At 49.1% G+C, this 18,122-nt stretch overlaps 1 protein-coding gene across 1 annotated transcript; it reads right to left on the bottom strand.

Moving 5' to 3' along the window:
- Positions 1-6,871: 6,871 nt before the first annotated feature.
- On the bottom strand, positions 6,872-18,076 carry GPN2 (GPN-loop GTPase 2). Its single transcript, XM_060140945.1, has 5 exons — positions 17,352-18,076; positions 16,607-16,763; positions 13,716-13,876; positions 9,064-9,194; positions 6,872-7,591 (listed from the first exon to the last, which is right to left on the bottom strand). The coding sequence occupies exons 1-5, from the start codon at positions 17,760-17,762 to the stop codon at positions 7,519-7,521; spliced, it is 933 nt and encodes a 310-aa protein (XP_059996928.1). The 5' UTR covers positions 17,763-18,076; the 3' UTR covers positions 6,872-7,518.
- Positions 18,077-18,122: the final 46 nt, after the last annotated feature.

Genomic DNA, 18,122 nt, shown 5'->3' with positions numbered 1-18,122 from the left:
CTCCTGTCTTTTCCAGTTATTGCAGAGGGACGAGACAGGGTTTGGTGTATGAGTTACAGAGACCCTCCCATGGGGATGGCTCAGTGACCCGCAGACAAGACTCTGGAGCCAGTGACTCCAGGAGAGAGGCTGGGGGTCCAGCTCTCTCCATCAGGGTCTGGTCTGGTCCCCCGAAACTGGTCCTCCCGAGAGGGTCAGGTGAGTGCAAAGACGGCTTGGAGGCTTCTCTGCAGGGGCCGCGGGGCGGGAGGCTTAAGAGCTCAGGTCTGAGGGGACAGGAAACCAGTGCAGTCTCAGGTGTGAGGTCCGAGGACAGCGCCGGAGGGGTACGCTGCAGTGAGCGGCTCTGGGCACCTGAGATCTGAAAGCGGGAAAGAGTCATTATATCTGAGCGGAGGGGAGTACGGCCTGGGGCAGGGGTATGACGCCGCCTTTTTAAAGGTCTGGCCCAGGTCTGAGAAGACCGCCCTCCAGCTTTCGGAGATGGGGACAAAAATGAAACGGGCTGACGACGAGGAGACTCAAGTTGAGTGGGAAGGGCCGCGAGGAGCGCGTCCTGCCTTGGTCGGCGGAGCCCTACGCCTCCACGCCTCCCCCGGCCCGCCCCCCCCAACCCCGGCTCGCCCCCCCCAACCCCGGCTCCCAGCTGCAACACGCCTACGTATGCGGCCTCCCAGCGAGGCCAGGCCTTCACAGCCCGAGGCTGGAGGCGGGCCCGAGGCCGATGTCATCCAATCACGGGAGGGAGACACTCAGGGTACCGCCCCAGGGGCCCGACTGACCAATAGGAGAATGAGCGGCGGACTGCGCGCATTGCGTCTTCCCTCCGCCCATCCGGCCCCGCAGGCGCCGAGACGGGCTGCGCCACTGAGGGGCCCCCGCCCCCCGCCAGGTGCCAGAGGCGGCGCTCTCCCGGTTTCGCTCGGACGAGTTGCCACCCGCCCTACCCGAGAGCTCGGCATCCTTAGAGCAGCGGGACAGGGCGGGGTCGTGCGGCAAAGTAGTCCCTGCCCTCTGAGTCATTTGATCTACCGGCGGTGCCTGAGCCTGGCCGGGCAGGCAGGGTCGGCTAGGAAAAGGCCCCCAAGGTGTCCCCATCACACTCCGGAGCCCAGGCAGCACTGAACTGGTAACCAGGAGGCTTGGAAGTGTCCCTGACTGGCTTGGAAAAGCCATTATACCTCCCTGGGCCTCAGTTTCCCCTTCTGTATCATAAGGGGCTAGGACTAAAGGCTTTATAACGAAAAAATGTGAAGTTAAAACTGCCTGGGTTTGACTCCCAGCCTGCCTTGGCCAAGGCTTTTCACCATGCTTACCTTCTGTCCTCATTTGTGAACTGGGGATTAAAAAATAGTACCTTCCTCTTAAAGTTGCTGTGAAGTTTGAGCAAATACATGCATGTAAAGTAGCCCATAGTACATATTCAATACATGCTACGCATTATTAATCCTTACAGCATCAATAGTCTAGGACTTATCCAGCATTTCTGTGCCAAAAGCAGGATAATCAGGCCCAGTACTGAGGCACAGCTTTACTGCCAAATATGACCTACATGATCACTGGGCCTCCTGAGAATACTGGCCTGACATCAAGTGGTCACTCCTCCACCTGACAGTATTGGGGAAACTCAGTCCAGCCTCATCAGGTTCCCCAGAGTCCAAGTTTGGTCACACCCATGGGACTCAAAGGGCTCTCATCAGAGCTACTAATTCTACAGGGGAAGCTGGCAGGACCACTCTGATGCTTTCTGGGTCCCTCGTTTTCACCTCTCTTTTCCCAGAACGGTGTTGGGTTTTAAGGTTCCAAACCAGTCAGAGACTCTGGGAGAGGGCAAGTGACTTACCCTCAGCTCTGGAAGTGACCTGGTTTCTCTTACCGGACAGGTCTGGTGACTTCCTCTTAATGGGTAGGTCCTGAGAAAGGAAATTCTTTCTTTTCTCTCAGCATTTGACTTTTGCCTACTTCCTCTACACCGCTCATGGTTGCCCTCTATGGGGAAAGAAATGAGCTACCCTAAGGTAGCATGTTGGTGTTGACAGATTTTAAAAGCAGATGCTATGGATTGGAATATCACCAAATCAGACAGCTAGCTGTGAGCTGGCTTAGGCACCAGCTTCTGAACTGGGTCCCAGACTTTTCTATCTAAAGCTTTCTTAATGTTACCCAGGGTGGGGTCTCAGTGAGCATTTCTTGTCATCTTTTCCTGGCCTAAATTTGACATTTAAAATTTTTCAGTCCTACGCAACATTGTAAATCAACTATACTTAAATAAAATTAAAAAAAAATTTTTTTTCAGTCCAACTGCTAATGTATATGGAATTTCTCTTGGGGTGATGAAATGTTCTGGATTTAAATAGTGGTGATAGTCGCACAACTTTGTGAATATATGAAAAAACACTGAACTGTAAACTCTATAATGAATTTTATGATATGTGAATTATATCTCAATTAAAAAAAATCAGTCCCAGAGGGCAAAGTTGGTAAGATTGCCAAGTTCTGCTGGAAACTTCGTGGTGGCCACTCTTTCCAGTTGTCCTCTCCACTTGAGCACTTTTTTTTTTTTTTCCCCCCCGGTACGCGGGCCTCTCACCGTTGCGGCCCCTCCCGCACAGGCTCAGCGGCCATGGCTCACGGGCCCAGCCGCTCCACGGCATGTGGGATCCTCCCAGACCAGGGCACGATCCCGTGTCCCTTGCATCGGCAGGCGGACTCTCAACCACTGCGCCACCAGGGAAGCCCCAAGCACTTTCTTGTAAACTTTTCCAAATTTCAAAGCCATCTTCAGGTCAAAACACGACTAGCCACCATCCCTTTCCCTTTAACACATACAGAGCTTTGGGTACACTATCTAGTCCGCCAAATTCTTTCACTTATATAAACACATTTATTCAGTCATGATTTCATACCTACTTGATTCTACCTCTAGGTTTGCAACTATGTCCTGGGTTTATTTTTTATCTCCCCAGAGAGCTCCCTAAAAATGGTAACTTTGTCCCATTATTCCTCCTTCCCACAGCATCTCCAGCACGCTTTTGTGTGCAGGAAGGAGCTCAAAACTTAGTTTTAAAACTGTCCCTCCAAATGCCTGGAAACCAGGTTAGTGCCAGGTCCTCTACTGTGGAAAATGGAAATATAGCTAGTTCTGGGATAAAGCAAAGCTTTCTAGATAGAAATTGGGCTCACAAAGAGTCAAGTAACCACAGTCCCATCCTTTCTGCACTGCCAGGTTATCCCCTAGGAAACAGAGGCCCAGGGCTTACAAAGATTTTCCTCTCCTAAGAATTTGAGTTGTATGGGGAAAGTTTGCAACCTAAAATTCTCTAAAGAAGGTATCTACTCTTCTCTCTTACATGCAGTTACTTCAGAGAGCGAAGTCCAAATTGGCTCTGTGGATCCACAGAAGTAGGTGATGGAAAGCAAGGCACTGGGGTTAAGGTTCCTTCTCAGAACTAACCGGGCACCCTAGGCCAAGGCACTGGGGTCAGGCAGGCCACTGTGTCTCCTTCCAGAAAGGCAGAAAGGCACGATATTCCTACACACCCACCCACACACACACCCACCCACCCACACACACACCCACACACACACACCCACACACACAAAATGTCCAAGTGTCCAGTGCCTTTTTGGGAAAACCTGATTTCAGATGCTTGCAACAAGATTGCTCGTCTGACCAAAAGTGCCCCCCTCCTGCTTCTTCCTAAAGAACAGAATACAGTAATAAGAGCACGTGGCATGACTGCTATGTGCCAGGCAGTTTCATACCTTATTCCTCACAGCAACACATATTATCATCTTTGTTTTGCTATGAAGAGACTAAGGCTCAGAGCCACTTTGACACCTGGGCTTCTGGGGCTATGGGAAGTTGGCTCCCTGGCTGGACATGGAGGACACAGTGGGTTGGAAATGAGGCATATGGCTCTCCCCTACCCTCAGCAAGCCTGATGCCACTGAGGTCTGTGTAATCTGAGACTCTTCCTTCCAAAGGGGACAGGAAGAGGAGGTGAGCAGCCCAGACGAGGCTGGGTAAGGGCTCAACAACCAGGGACAAGAGAGAGGAAAAGGGGGAGGAGGGGAGCTACTCGGCTTGATAGAGAATTTCCCTCCAGGATTTTGAGGTAGTTGGGCCTCCCAGCTTCTTTCAAAAACGGGGTGGGCCTTAGTAGTGTTGGGAAGTCACTCCCCTGCCTCTCTCAGGAGCCTTGAGAAAGGACAGAGAATCTCTCAGATCCTAACGGGATCCTCATCTTCCCACAGACCCTAATGGGATCAGGCTTCCTATTCTCAGCCAGCTGTGGGTGAGCGTTTTGCTACTTCAGAAACAGCTGAGGGCAGACTGTCTGTGCTTCAGCTCTGTGGGCTTTAGGGTGTCACCCTCACTCCTAAGCCTCTTTGTCTGGGCTGGAAGCCTTTCCAATTAGCTGTGGTCACTGATAGGTTCCAAACACTATCTTCCAGTTGTTGGAAGTCCCCAATTCAGAGCCAAGATATGCATAGTATAGCCCAGTGTCAGTGGTTAGCAGAGCAGACCAAGAAGGTCCCTTGGAAAGCATTCAGGGATGGTTTCCTCCCTCCGGAAGTTCACGATTGCCAAGTGAGGTCGGGGGTGAGAAGAGCACTTCCAGACAGTGCCTGTGAGTTGTAAAGTGGCACTTTTCTGGGAGGCATTTTGGCAATATGAATCCAGAACCTAGAAAACATCAGCTATTTTATTTCTAGGACTTTATCATAAGTTAAAAGTCAGAGAGTCAGAGTGGCATGAACATATATACACGACCAAACGTAAAATAGATAGCTAGGGGGAAGCAGCCGCATAGCACAGGGAGGTGAGCTCGGTGCTTTGTGACCACCTAGAGGGGTGGGATAGGGAGGGTGGGAGGGAGACGCAAGAGGGAGAAGATATGGGAACATATGTATATGTATAACTGATTCACTTTGTTATAAAGCAGAAACTTAACGCACCACTGTAAAGCAATTATACTCCAATAAAGATGTTAAAAAAAAAAAGTCAGAGAGTCAGACAAAGATGTTAATCACAGCACTATTTACAATAGCAAAAAAATTGCTAACAATTTAAAGGCTAAGCATGGGAGTCTGGATAAACAATGTTATAGCCATACTCCAGAATATTATCATGGAGACACTAAAAAGGTCCTTAGAGTTTTAGTTACATGAAATAACGTTAACTGAAAAAAGCAGGTTACAAAGCATTAACAATATATCCCACGTATATAAATGCTATAGCTATCCCTCTGAATGCATAGAAAAATAAGACTTGAAATAAAAAACACAAAATATACATTTGAATAGAAAATTTATTATAAATATTTAAAAATTATTTATCTCTGGTGGGATCATGGGTGACTTATTTTCATTTTCCAAGCTTTTCACTTTTCTATCAGGAAAAAAAGAAATCTTAAGGACAGTCGTCATATGCTGACAAATCGAGGATGGTCTTTCTCTTACCCTACACACTTCATGCTGAACAGACCTCACCTGGAACCCAGACACCTCTGCTTTTCTGCACTGTGCTATCCCCTCCCAATCATGACAGGGGGGATAGAAAATCACGTTGCTATCAGTGGGAAGTGGACAGAGCTCCATTTACTAGAGGAGAAAACACCCTTGTTGTCACACCAAGGCCTGAAAATAAAGTTTGGAATTTGTCCATCCTTCTTCACTTGATGACTGCAGAGAATAAATGCTCAGGGTGCTTGCATATGAGGCCATAAAGTTCTAAATGATGCTTCCTTCCAGCTGGTGTGCTTTGGTGATAGCTGGGGCCTCCAGGATGGGGTAAGCATCAAAACCCATGACCACAGCTACTGGTATTACTTTCAAAAACACAGCACCCACCCTCATGCTCTAACTGATGAGGGATCTGTCCAGCAGCCTGGGTGTCATTATTCCTGGGCTCCAGGCCCCATAGGTGACTCACAGCCAGCCCCAGGCAGTGCCTCCTGGCCTCAGTTTCCCTGGCTTGCACTGTTGACACTCCCCACCGTGTACAGTGTCAATAGGGATGAGGTGCTTTGAACTCCTTAGATGAGAGTCGGGGGAAGGAGCACCCAGTTATCATCCTCTGTCCCGCCAGGCGTGGGAGTGGGGGTCGGCTGCTTTCACACTGTTCCAGCCCGAGGGGCCTCCTCACAGCCCCTAACTCTTCTGCCTTCTGCTCTGGTGACCAAATGTGAGAAGCAAAGCCCGGTCACCCCCATCTCAATGCTGCTTCAGAACAGTTTTCCTAAATTGAATTCTCCAACTGTCCGAACCACCAGTCATCTATCTTCCCCCTGATTTATGATTCAGTTAATACCCTACAGGTGTCTAAATTCTTTCTCCTGATTGGTTATAAACCCTGTGGGAGGAGGGCCCTGACTTTTCACCATTAAGTATTCAGCAAAGTGAGCTATGAGAGAGACAGGCTGACTGAAGTTCAAACTCCTCATCTTTCTGTTTCCTCACAGTAAAGTGGGGCTTAGTACTATTCCCCATCTTGTCTATGTCCCTAGGAGCTGCTGTGAAAGCCACATGAGGACTGTGTGTGTGGAAGCTCTTTGTGAAATGCTAAGCCCTTCCCATGTTTTAACAGCACTGAGTGTCTGCAAATCAGACTACTGGCACGACAGCCATCTATCCCCTTCTGCCTCCAGGCTACAGCCGGAAAAAAAAAAAAAATTAAAATTAAAAAATAAGCCTGGGATGCTACCTACTGGTTGAAAATGTGAATTGCATCCAACCAGTTGCAAGAAGAGCAAAGGAAGCAAACACCAGTATTTCCAACTTCAAGCCGGCTTGACTTTTCCCACAGCCCTCATGATACGATTATATACTGATATTTTCCTTTAAGCAACTCATTTTGTATAAATAATTTCATTTTAAAGTCAACTTTTAATCACTAATATAAATGGAAAACTAGTTAACAACTTCAAAAAACAATAAAACCATGACATAAAGACAATGAAAATAAAACGTTACAAGATCTGCTAGGAGTGTTGTCTGTGAGACCTCAAGTTTGAGGTTCACTGTTAAAACTGAAGATTAACCAAAGAGCATAACTGAGGACTGAGAGTCAACCCTCTAGTATGATCCCGTGCTTTGGGGGAAACACTGCCCTGTAGTATGAAGAAGTAGGACTCTTCTGAGGAAAGGGGACATTCCCATATTCCCAACTCACTCGGCCTGGATGATTGAAGAAAGTTTGGAAGCCACAAAAAGTAGAAGATAAACTCTTGTATTGTAGCACATTCCGTCACAGCCCGAGTGGGACCAGTGCTGAATCCCTGGTGGCGGCGCCCAGAGTTCATGAGGCTGTGATTGGTGCTCTGCTTGGCTACATGTGTGGCTTTTGGCCAGAAGTCCTCTGCAAGGCTGAGTATGCCCTCGCCAGTCTCCCAGCTCTGGCTGGGAGGGCTGCCCTTGGATCTGCAGGCCACTGAGCTGTCCGCTGCTCACTGGGAGCTGCCACTCTCCCCAGCGCTGGGTCGTGTGTCTTGTTCTCCAGAGCTCAGCTTGTTGCTATAGCTGCATGGCCTCCTGCTCCACTGACTGCTCTGAGGGCGCCAGGTACTTCTCCTGCAGGCCCAGGGTGCTGATGGAGGGCTCGTCAAGGCTGATAGCATAGGCAAGGATGGAGAACTGGTCTGGGTAGGATCTGACCTCTGTGATGTGTGCCCTCTAGCTGCGTCTGGAGGTTCCTCCCATCCCACTCCCTTCCTCATAATTAGAGCTTCAGGCAACAGGGAACAATTGGGTCTGAGAAGTCCCTCCAAGTAACCAGGCCCAAATGCTCCTCTATTTGCCTCTTGCCCACACTGCAGAGAAGCAGAGAGCACTAACCCTCCAGCTCTGTGTTGTGGCACGTGCTCTGGAGCCAGGCTGTGGGGTTAAACCCTGATTTTGCCACTTGTTTTTCTCATCTGTAATACAGAGCTGTGAGGAACTCTGTCAAATGAGACAACGAATATAAGGCGCCAGCATGGCAACTGGCACATGGCAGGCGCTCAGCAAATGACTTCTCCGCTTCAGCTAGCGGAGGGAACTCAGGAAGCTCAAAGAAAACAACAACTTTCTGCTTGGGCTATAGGGTGCCTTCTAGCTCTCTCTGGAATAGCAGGAAAGTGGGGCAGGAAGGACATCAATCAGAGTCACACAGGAAAAGACCACGACACTGCCCATGGAGCTGTGTGAGGCTGGCCGACCTGAGGCCTGGGTCTGGGGTCTGACTATGGCTAGGTTGGCCACCATGGCTCTTATACTAGAGGACTCCAGCGTCAGAACTTGAGATTCTACAACCAGGGAGACTGAGGTTCCAATACATCCCATGGCCCCCTCAAACACAGCACAGCTGCCAGTTCCCATCCCTGCCACCCACGTGACAAACCTGCCCTCTCCTCTTCCTTTTCTTGCCTCAGTGACTACAACCACCCCCTACCACTGACTAAACCAGAAACCTGGGAGTCTAACTTCTGCTCCACCTCCTTCTATCCCATAACCACCTGGTCATGAGCTCTAGCTATCTGTCTCCACATTTTTCCAGTCCACACCCTTTTTGCTATTGTCACTACTAATGCTGCATCCCATCTCACCTGGAGACTGTAAAGACTCTCCTGCTCCCAATCACATCCCTTAAATGCATTTTCCACACTTGGAGGTGCTTTTCAAGAATGTACATCTGATTGCGTCACGCTCCGCTCAACAATAGTATGCTGGTTCCCACTGGCCACCCACGGCCAAAGTCCACACTCCTCCATCGCCTACCTCCCCTTCCCACTGCATCTCCCTTTCCCCTTCACACTCAAGACACCAGGCGAACCGAATCCCTTGCATCTCTCCGAAGTGACCAGTGCTCTCTCATAGCTGGGCCTCTGTATTTGTTGCTCCTTCTGATCAACAGCCTCCCTTGTCCTCAGGTACAAACAACCCTGAAGCCTTCCAAGGGACCAGTTACCAGGGAGCCCACTGGTCAACACGAAATCAGTCATCTGCAAGGGCAGGCATGGCCATTCCTGAGCCCCTGGCCTCCCGCTCTTGGCTGTGGCGGAGGCTAGCGAGCAAGGATACGAGGAGAAGTGGAAGTCAGCTCCCACTGCGGCAGACATCACAGCCTCCAGGCTCCGCTGCTCCTGGACCCCGAAGCAGTAGCCATTGGCTTTATCCACAGCCTGCAGGACCCGCTGGATACTCTCCTTGTCCTGGGCAGGGAGGAGAGAAACAGCTCTGAGTGAAATAGGGGTATGTGGAATTGAGGTTGTACCAAACCGACTGCAGTCTCCAAACACCCCCCTTGATCTTGCCTCATGAAGCCTCTGTCCATGCAGCTCCCTTGGCCTGGAGTACTTCTACATGTGCCCAGAGGCCCGGCTACACCTCATCTTTCCTGACTACCAACCCACCCAAATTAGAACAGATAAGCACCTCTACGCACACCCGCAGTCCCCTGGGTTTATCCCCACTGTAGCTATGATCCTTACCATCTTACTATTAGCAAGTTATTAACTCATCTGCCTCTCCTACTTGACTGTGCACCCCTTGAGGCCGGGAACTTGTTTGTCCAGGCATCCCCAGTGGCTGGCACAGAACCTATCTAACAGTAGGCACCCGATAAATATGCATGTAACTTATTTGTTCGTCCACATAAAAGTGGTAAGAATGGTCCCTACATCACATCATGGGAAAGAGAGATCAAAATAATGCATGTACAGTCCTCAGCACAATGCCTAGCACAGAAAGTCTTCAATAAGTGTAACTGTATGATTAATATTATAGGTTTCACCTCCTCGTTTTAGTGGAGAAAAGTGTGGCATTAAACAGAGAAGAGACAAGTTCCCTTAAGTTCACCCCCAGCAGAAAGGAATCTAACACGCACCTTTGTCTCCCAGGTTACCTTTGCAGGGTGCAAGGTGAGAGGCACAAGGGTTGGGTACTACTTTGCAAAGTCAACAGGCAGTTGCCCATCTTGAAGGAGGCTGAAAGACTTGTCCCTGGCCTTGGTCAAGTCCCTTGCTAATGACTTTCTGAACTCATCCTTTTTCACACCGAGGAGGGAACATGTGTAGAGAGAACCCAGCAAAACAGAACAGGGGGGTTTCCCTGGTGGCACAGTGGTTAAGAATCTGCCTGCCAATGCAGGGGACACGGGTTCAATCCCTGGTCCGGGAAGATCCCACATGCCGCGGAGCAACTAAGCCCGTGCGCCACAACTACTGAGCCTGCGCTCTAGAGCCCGTGAGCCACAACTACTGAAGGCCGTGTGCCACAACTACTGAATCCCACATGCGTAGAGCTCGTGCTCCACAACGAAGAGTAGCCCGCAACTAAAGAATGCCCGTGCGCAGCAGCGAAGAGCCAACACAGCCAAAAATAAATAAATTAAAAAACAAAAAAAACAGAACAGATAGGGCCAAAATTTGGTCTACCCTCTTTACTGGAATCCTGCCCACCACTGGTCTCGAAACCAAGGAGACTGAATGATTGTTGGACCCAGGACAAAGACCATTGTTTGAGGCCTCAAAGCCTCCTGGACACGTAGCCTGGTGTGCTCCCAGGCACTGCAGAGCCAATAGCCAAGGGACGAGGCCTCTTAGTGCCCAGTACAGGCACACCTCGGAGATACTGTGGGTTGGGTTCCAGAGCACCAAGGTAAAGCACATTTCATGATAAAGTGAGTCACACGGATTTTTTGGTTTCCCAGTGCATATAAAAGTCATGTTTACACTATACTGTAGTCTATTAAGCATATAGTCAATAGCATTATGCCCAAAAAAACAATGTACGTACCTTAATTTAAAAGTACTTTATTGCTGGGACTTCCCTGGTGGCGCAGTGGTTAAGAATCCACCTGCCAATGCAGGGGACATGGGTTCGAGCCCTGGTCCAGCAAGATCCCACATGCTGTGGAGCAACTAAGCCCCTGTGCCACAACTACTGAGCCTGAGCTCTAGAGCCCGCGAACCACAACTACTGAGCTTGTGAGCCACAACTACTGAGCCGGGGCGCCTAGAGCCCATGCTCCGCAACAAGAGAAGCCACTGCAGTGAGAATCCCGCGCACCGCAACGAAGAGTACCTCCCGCTTGCCACAGCCAGAGAAAGCCCGCGTGCAAAAAAAAGGATTTTATTGCTAAAAAATGCTGACTATCATCTGAGCCTTCGGTGAGTCGTAATCTTTTCGCTGGTTGAGGGTCTTGCCTCCGTGGTGATAGCTGCTGACTGATCAGGGTGGTGTTGCTGTGGTAATGTCTTAAAATAAGACAACAATGAAGTTTGCTGCATCAACTGACTCTTCCTTTCACAAACGATGTCTCTGTAGCATGCGATGCTGTTTGATAGCAGTTTACCCACAGTAGAACTTCTTTCAAAATTGGAGTCAATCCTCTCAAATCCTGCTGCTACTATATCAACTAAGTTTACATAATATTCTAAATCCTTTGCTGCCATTTCAACATCCTTCACAGCATCTTCACCAGGAGTAGATTCCATCTCAAGAAACCACTTTCTTTGCTCATTCATAAGAAGCAACTCCTTATCCAAAAAGTTGTATTATGAGACTGCAGCAATTCAGTGTCTTTAGGCTTCACTTCTAATTCTAGTTCTCTTGCTATTTCCACCACATCTGCAGTTATTTCCTCCACTGAAGTCTTGAAGTCCTCGAAGTCATCCACGAGGGTTGGACGCAACTTCTTCCAAACTCCTGTTAATACTGATATTTTGACCGCTTCCCAAGAATCACGAATGTTCTTAATGGCATCTAGAATGGTGAATCCTTTCCAGAAGGTTTTCAATTTACTTCACCCAGATCCATGAGAGGAATCACTATCTATGGCAGCTACAGCCTTAAAAAATGTATTTCTTAAATACTAAGACTTGAAAGCCAAAATGACTCCTTGATCCATGGGCTGCAGAATGGGTGTTGTGTTAGCAGGCATGAAAACAACATCTCTATCACAGCTCTTAGATGACCAGGCGCATTGTCAATGAGCAGTAATATTTTGAAAAGAATCTTTTTTTCTGAGCAGCAGGTCTCAATAGTGGGCTTAAAATATTTAGTAAACTATGTTGTAAACAGATGTACTGTCATCCAGGCTTTGTTGTTCCATTTATAGAGCACAGGCAGAGTAAATTTCACAGAATTCTTAAGGGCCCTAGGATTTTCGGAATCATAAATGAGCACTGGCTTCAACTTAAAGTCACCAGATGCATTAGCCCCTAAAAAGAGAGTCAGCCTATCCTTTGAAGCCTTGAAGCCAGGCACTGACTTCTCTCTAGCTATGAAAGTCCTAGACGGCATCTTTTTCCAGTATAAGGCTGTTTTGTCTACATTGAGAATCTGTTGTTTAGTATAGCCACCTTTTTTTTTGGCCACACCGGCCACTTGTGGGATCTTAGTGCCCCAACCAGGGATTGAACCCCAGGCCCTCAGCAGTGAGCGCAGAGTCCTAACCACTGGACCGCCAGGGAGTTCCCAGTGTAGCCACCTTCATTAATGATCTTAGCTAGATCTTCTGGATAATTTGCTGCAGCTTCTACACCAGCACTTGCTGCTTCACCTTGCACTTTTATGCTATGGGGATGGCTTCTTTTCTTAAACCTCATGAACCAACCTCTGCTAGCTTCAAACTTTTCTTCTGCAGCTTCCTCATGTCTTTCAGCCTTCATAGAACTGAAGAGAGTTATGGCCTTGCTCTGAATTAGGCTTTGGCTTAAGGAAATGCTGTGGCTGGTTTGATGTATCCAGACCACTAAAACTTTCTCCATATCAGCAATAAGGCTGTTTTGCTTTCTTATCATTCCTGTGTTCACTGGAGTAGCACTTTTCATTTCCTTCAAGAACTCTTCCTTTGCATTCACACCTTCGTTAACTGTTTGGCACAAGAGGCCTAGCTTTTGGCCTATCTTGGCTTTTCAACATGCCTTCCTCACTAAGCTTAATCATTTCTAGCTTTTAAAGTGAGAGGCATGGGACTTCCCTGGCGGTCCAGTGGTTAAGACTCTGTGCTTCCACTGCATGGGGCATGGGTTCGACCCCTGGTTGGGGAACTAAAATGCTGCATGGCCAAAAAAAAAAAAAAAAAAAGTGAGAGATGTGAAGCTCTTCCTTTCACATGAACACTTAGAGTCCGTTGTAGGGTTAATTGGTCTAATTTCCACATTGTTGTGTTTTAGGGAGTGTTAGGGAATAAGGAGGCTGGTGGAGAGGGAGAGATGGGGGAAGAGCCAGTCAGTGGAGCAGTCAAAACACACACATTTGTGGATTAAGTTCACCTTCTTTTTTTTTCGGCCACGCCATGTGGCTTTCGGGATCTTAGTTCCCTAACCAGGAATCAAACCTGTGTCCTCAAAAAAAAGAAAAAAAACCTGTGCCCTCAGCAGTGAAAGCACAGAGTCCTACCCACTGGACCGTCAGGGAATTCCCAAGTTCGCCGTCTTATATGGGTGCAGTTGATGGTGCCCCAGACAATTATACTAGTAACATCAAAGATCACTGATCATAGATCATCATTACAAATATAATAATAATGAAGAAGTTTGAAATATTGTGAAAATTATCAAAATGTAACATAGAGACATAAAGTGAGCAAATGCTGTTGGAACATGTACTTGGTTCAATGCAGGGTTGCCACAAGCCTATAACTGGTAAAAAAAAAAACAAAAAAACAAAGCAGTATCTGTGAAGCACAATAAAGCAAAGTACAATAAAATGAGGTGTGTTTGTACCTGGATGTTGAGAGGGATGAAGGAGACCAGGCTGTAGTCTTCGATGAGCTGCACCAGTTTCTCATTGAGCTGACGGTAGTGGCGGAAGAAAGGATCAGAAGCCAGGTGGTCAAGCAGGTAGGAGAGGTCCAGGACCTCTGTGTAGTAGTCCAGGTTGAAGGCTAAGAAGAGAAACTGGTTAGTACAGGGAACGACAGTCAATATCCTATGATAAACCATAATGGAAAAGAATATAAAAAAAGAATGTATATATATGTATAACTGAGCCACTTTGCTGTACAGCAGAACTTAATACAACATTGTATATCAACTACACTTTAATTAAAAAGAAAATAAAAAGAAGAGAAACTGGTGTTCAGGAGCAACTGGCATCAGGCTAAAGACTTGAGGACAGGGACCATATTTTTTTCCTTCTTCCTTTGCCTTCATTCACTCACTCACTCACTCATTCATTCATTCATTCAACAAACATTTGCTGAGGCAGTGAAATGAACTTACTAAGAAGAAAATACTTGATTTCACTTGTTGGCTCTGCCATTTACTAGCTCTATGGGCAGTTACCCACCTCATGGGGCTACTGTGAGGATTAAGTGCTATAAACCCCAGTGTCTGGTTCAGAGAAGTGCTTGATCAGTGGTAGTAAGGTAGAACATGTACCAATAATAGTGCTTGGTCCCTGCCTCAAAAAGCTCATAGCCAGGCAGAGCTCCCAGGACCTGGCACACTATCTAGCACTCTATCTAGCAGGATGGCCTCTTGGGAAAATCACTTTCCCTTTCCAGGTCAGTTCCTTCTTAGTGTAAAATGAGAAGATTGGACTAGATGACTCAGAGGTCCCTGACTCAGTTCTATGAATACAAACTTTGCACTAAGAGAAGGAAAGTGGGCCTCTCTGCACTGTCCACTTCTGCCTGGAAGACTCAAGCAGCTGGGCTACTCAGTAGGTCTGTTCCAAAGTGAGCCGAGGGAATCAGGCTATTGGGATCGACTGACTCACTCCCTGAGCTCTGCTTCCTGTGTTCTTATCAGCTCTAATAAGAAACTGACACCCCTGTGCCTGCAAGGAAGAAAGTGCTGGGCATTCCAACAAACTTCTTGGATTGCCTGACAGGTACGTTTCTCACTGAGAATGCAAAAACTGCAGCCAGGTACACTTGGTTTAAATTTTATCTCAGTTAAAAGGCTAGCTGAGTGACTGACCTTGGGCTATTCATGTAATGTCTCTGGGCCTCAATTGCCTGATCTGGTTTGTACCTCAGTCTCTTGTGAGGATGACTGGCAAGAGTCAGAGCTAGAAATGTAGAGAACCAGCATGTAGCCATCTGGGCTGCAGGCTGTGAAGGGGGAGACAGGCTTGGGAAGACACAAATCTGGACATAGATAAAATGGGGTTTTTTTATCCCCATCCTTCCATGTCCCAACTGGCAGCCAGTCACCCTCCCTGGACAAGGCCCTGACACTTCACTCTCCCTACAACCTCCCTTCCTGCTCACTGCTGGTCATTTCAGCTATTCTTCTCTAGGTTCCTTTGTGGCTGAAGATGCTATTTAGGGAACTAATGCCCCAGTCAGCAGGGCACTAATTTTGCAGGAAAAAAAATGTTGGCCATAGACCCCTAGGCAACGTCCCTGCCTCATGCCAGCCTACTTCTCTCTCAGTCTTTCCCACCTTGACAAATGGCACCTTTATCTGTCCACTGGTTCAGTCAGAAACCTGAGAGTCATCCTTAATTCCTCTGTCTCCACATCCAATCCACCAGCAAATCCTATTTCTTGAGTAAGTTTTGAATCTATCTACTTCTCTCCATTCCCACTACCACTGCCTGGGCTGCTGCAAACACCTCCTACAGGATCTCTGTTTTCATTCTTGCCCCTTTCAATTCACAAAGTAGCCAGAAGGGCCTTTTTAGTTCATGGTGTTCCCTTGCTTCATATTCATCAATGGCTTTCCTCTGTGTTTCAACAGTACAGGTTCTAGCCTCTGCCCACCTCTCTGACCTTGTTTCCTACCACCCTTCCCCTGGGCACTATCTCAGCTACCCTGGGCTCCCTTCACTCCCCACCCCCTTTTCCTTGAACACAAAAAGCTCTTTCCCGGGACTTCCCTGGTGGCGCAGTGGTTAAGAATCCGCCTGCCAATGCAGGGGGCATGGGTTCGATCCCTGGTCCGGGAAGATCCCACATGCCGCAGAGCAACTAAGCCCGTGCGCCACAACTACTGAGCCTGTGCTCTAGAGCCGCGAGCCACAACTACTGAGCCCGCATGCTGCAACTACTGAAACCCGCGTGCCTAGAGCTTGTGCTCTGCAACAACAGAAGTCACCGCAATGAGGAGCCCGCGCACCGCAACAAAGAATACCCTCTGCTTGCCGCAACTAGAGAAAGCCCGTGCGCAACAAAGACGACCCAACGCAGCCAAAAAAATAATTAAAAAAAAAAATTGTGGTTCAGCTGAAATGGCAAAAAAAACAACAACAACCCACCAACAAACAAACAAACAAAACTCTTTCCTTAAGGATTAGGGAAATAGGGACCCCTATTGGTCCCTCTGCCTAGGAACAGTTCTGCCTTGGCTGGCTCCTTCTCACTATTCTGGTCTCAGCTCAGATGGTACTGTTCACTCCCCTCACTCCCAACCACTCACTATTCCATCACTTTCTTCTAATTCCTTCATAATACATATCACCATCTGTAGCTCTCTTGTCCCCAAAACCCAGAACAGTAACTGGCACACAGTGCCACAAAATAAATACGCAGGGGTCAGACCTGACTGTGGCTACTATCATCAGGCCATGCATGGTCCCTGAAAGCAGCTTCCTTCAGCTGAGATCTCTGCTTCACTCCACCCCAGCCGCTGCCCTACTTTTTGCCTGTCAGAACAGGATCTCTTACCCAGCTTCCCATAGTGTTCAATGAGGTCCATCTTGGAGAGGAGATTGACATGGGGCAGCTCCACATGCAGCATGGTGGCCAGGGAGGTACACAGTACCGAAATGAACTTGGCAGGGTCTGTGCAATAGTGAGAATCCACCAGGTGGACAGCAGTCAGCTGGGAGGGAAGGAAGAGACAGGGTGAGAGTGGCCTGGGGAGGCAGGGAACATTAGGGCCTATGTCTCCCCCATCAGACTGGGACTTCTGAGGGCAAAGGGAAAGTCTTCCCATTAGTTTTTTCCTGCTTCTGTTTCATTCTAATAGCCACAGTCATTTCCTTATTCCAGGAGATGTGGGGCATCTTTTCCTACAAGATGCCTTGCACTGAGCCTCCCAGTGGGCAACTGGTTCAATTCACACTGCACCTGACTCTATTCTTTCACTTTCTTTTGCCCACAAGTCACAACAACAATTACCATACCACTTTCCACATAACTACTTCCATACTCCCAATAATCCCAAATTGGGTACTGACACATCCATTTTACAGATGAGAAAACTGAGGTTCAGAGAGATAAACTGACTTGCCCAGGACCACACAGCGAGTCAGTGGCAGTGGCAGAGCCAGGATTCAAACTCACATCTGTTTTACTCCAAAGCGTCCCGGCCCCTACCTCGCTGTGGGACACGGGGGTGTGGCATCTGTTCTCCTCCCTGTCTCAGTTCCTCCATCTGCAAAATGGGCCTGCCCGTCCCCAGACGCACCCTGAGGTCCCACTGCGCCATCTGGGAGAAGATGCTGCGCAGGGCTCCGTGGTGCGTGCAGAGCTCCACCTGGCCAGGGCAGTCGAAGAGGAAGTAGTGGCCGCGGAGGGGGTCGAGCTTGGCACGCAACCAGTCCAGGTTGGCCTCCAGGTACTCCATGCAGTACAGCAGGCCGCCGTTGGGCCCCAGCTGCAGCGCGTCCATCACGTCGCCCAGCCCCACCAGCTCGCCCACGTCCACGGCGCACTCGTACGGCAGCCCCTCATTGGCCGGGTCCAGGTTCACCACCGCCACACGCCGGCCCAGCGCGCGCAGGAACTCACTCATGCCCAGGCAGTACGTGGTCTTCCCCGAGCCCGGAGGGCCAATAACCGCCTGCCCAAAGGCCGTGGTCGGAGCGGCCCCCGCCATGGGCAGCCGGCACACGGCCCCGTGCGGAGCAGGTAAGCTCGGCAGGGAAGCAGGGCGGGAGCCAAGCCGAAGACGAGAGCCGAGGGCAACGGGATCCCCGACGTGCACTTCGTCGGGGGCCGGCGGTGATGCTCGGGGGTCGCCTAAGGAGGAAGAGCAGGGACCCGCGCGATGTGAGGCGCCCAAATGGCCCGGTACTGACGGGACCAGCACCCGACTTCCGGACGACGTCGGAAACAGCAGGGTCGGGAGAGGAAGTCCCGCCCATACGGCGACGACACAGCTTGGCGCCGAAGGGCGTGGTGACGTCGGTGCGTGGGGCGGACGTGGGGGCCTGGGCGAGAGGGCGGTTACCTTTCT

Source organism: Lagenorhynchus albirostris, chromosome 2, assembly GCF_949774975.1.
Source record: "Lagenorhynchus albirostris chromosome 2, mLagAlb1.1, whole genome shotgun sequence".
Classification (NCBI taxonomy): domain Eukaryota; kingdom Metazoa; phylum Chordata; class Mammalia; order Artiodactyla; family Delphinidae; genus Lagenorhynchus; species Lagenorhynchus albirostris.
The sequence above is the reverse complement of the archived record's forward strand: the minus strand, read 5'-3'. Positions and strand labels throughout refer to the sequence as shown.

What these genes read in the sequence shown, in the direction of transcription:
- GPN2 (XM_060140945.1), bottom strand. Translation starts at nt 17,762, where the DNA reads ATGGCGGGGGCCGCTCCGACCACGGCCTTTGGGCAGGCGGTTATTGGC. An exon ending in TGGCGCAGTGGGACCTCAGG is followed by an intron (nt 16,764 to 17,351) that starts GTGCGTCTGGGG and finishes CTTCCCTCCCAG; the next exon opens with CTGACTGCTGTCCACCTGGT. An exon ending in TCATCCCTCTCAACATCCAG is followed by an intron (nt 9,195 to 13,715) that starts GTACAAACACAC and finishes CTCCCTGCCCAG; the next exon opens with GACAAGGAGAGTATCCAGCG.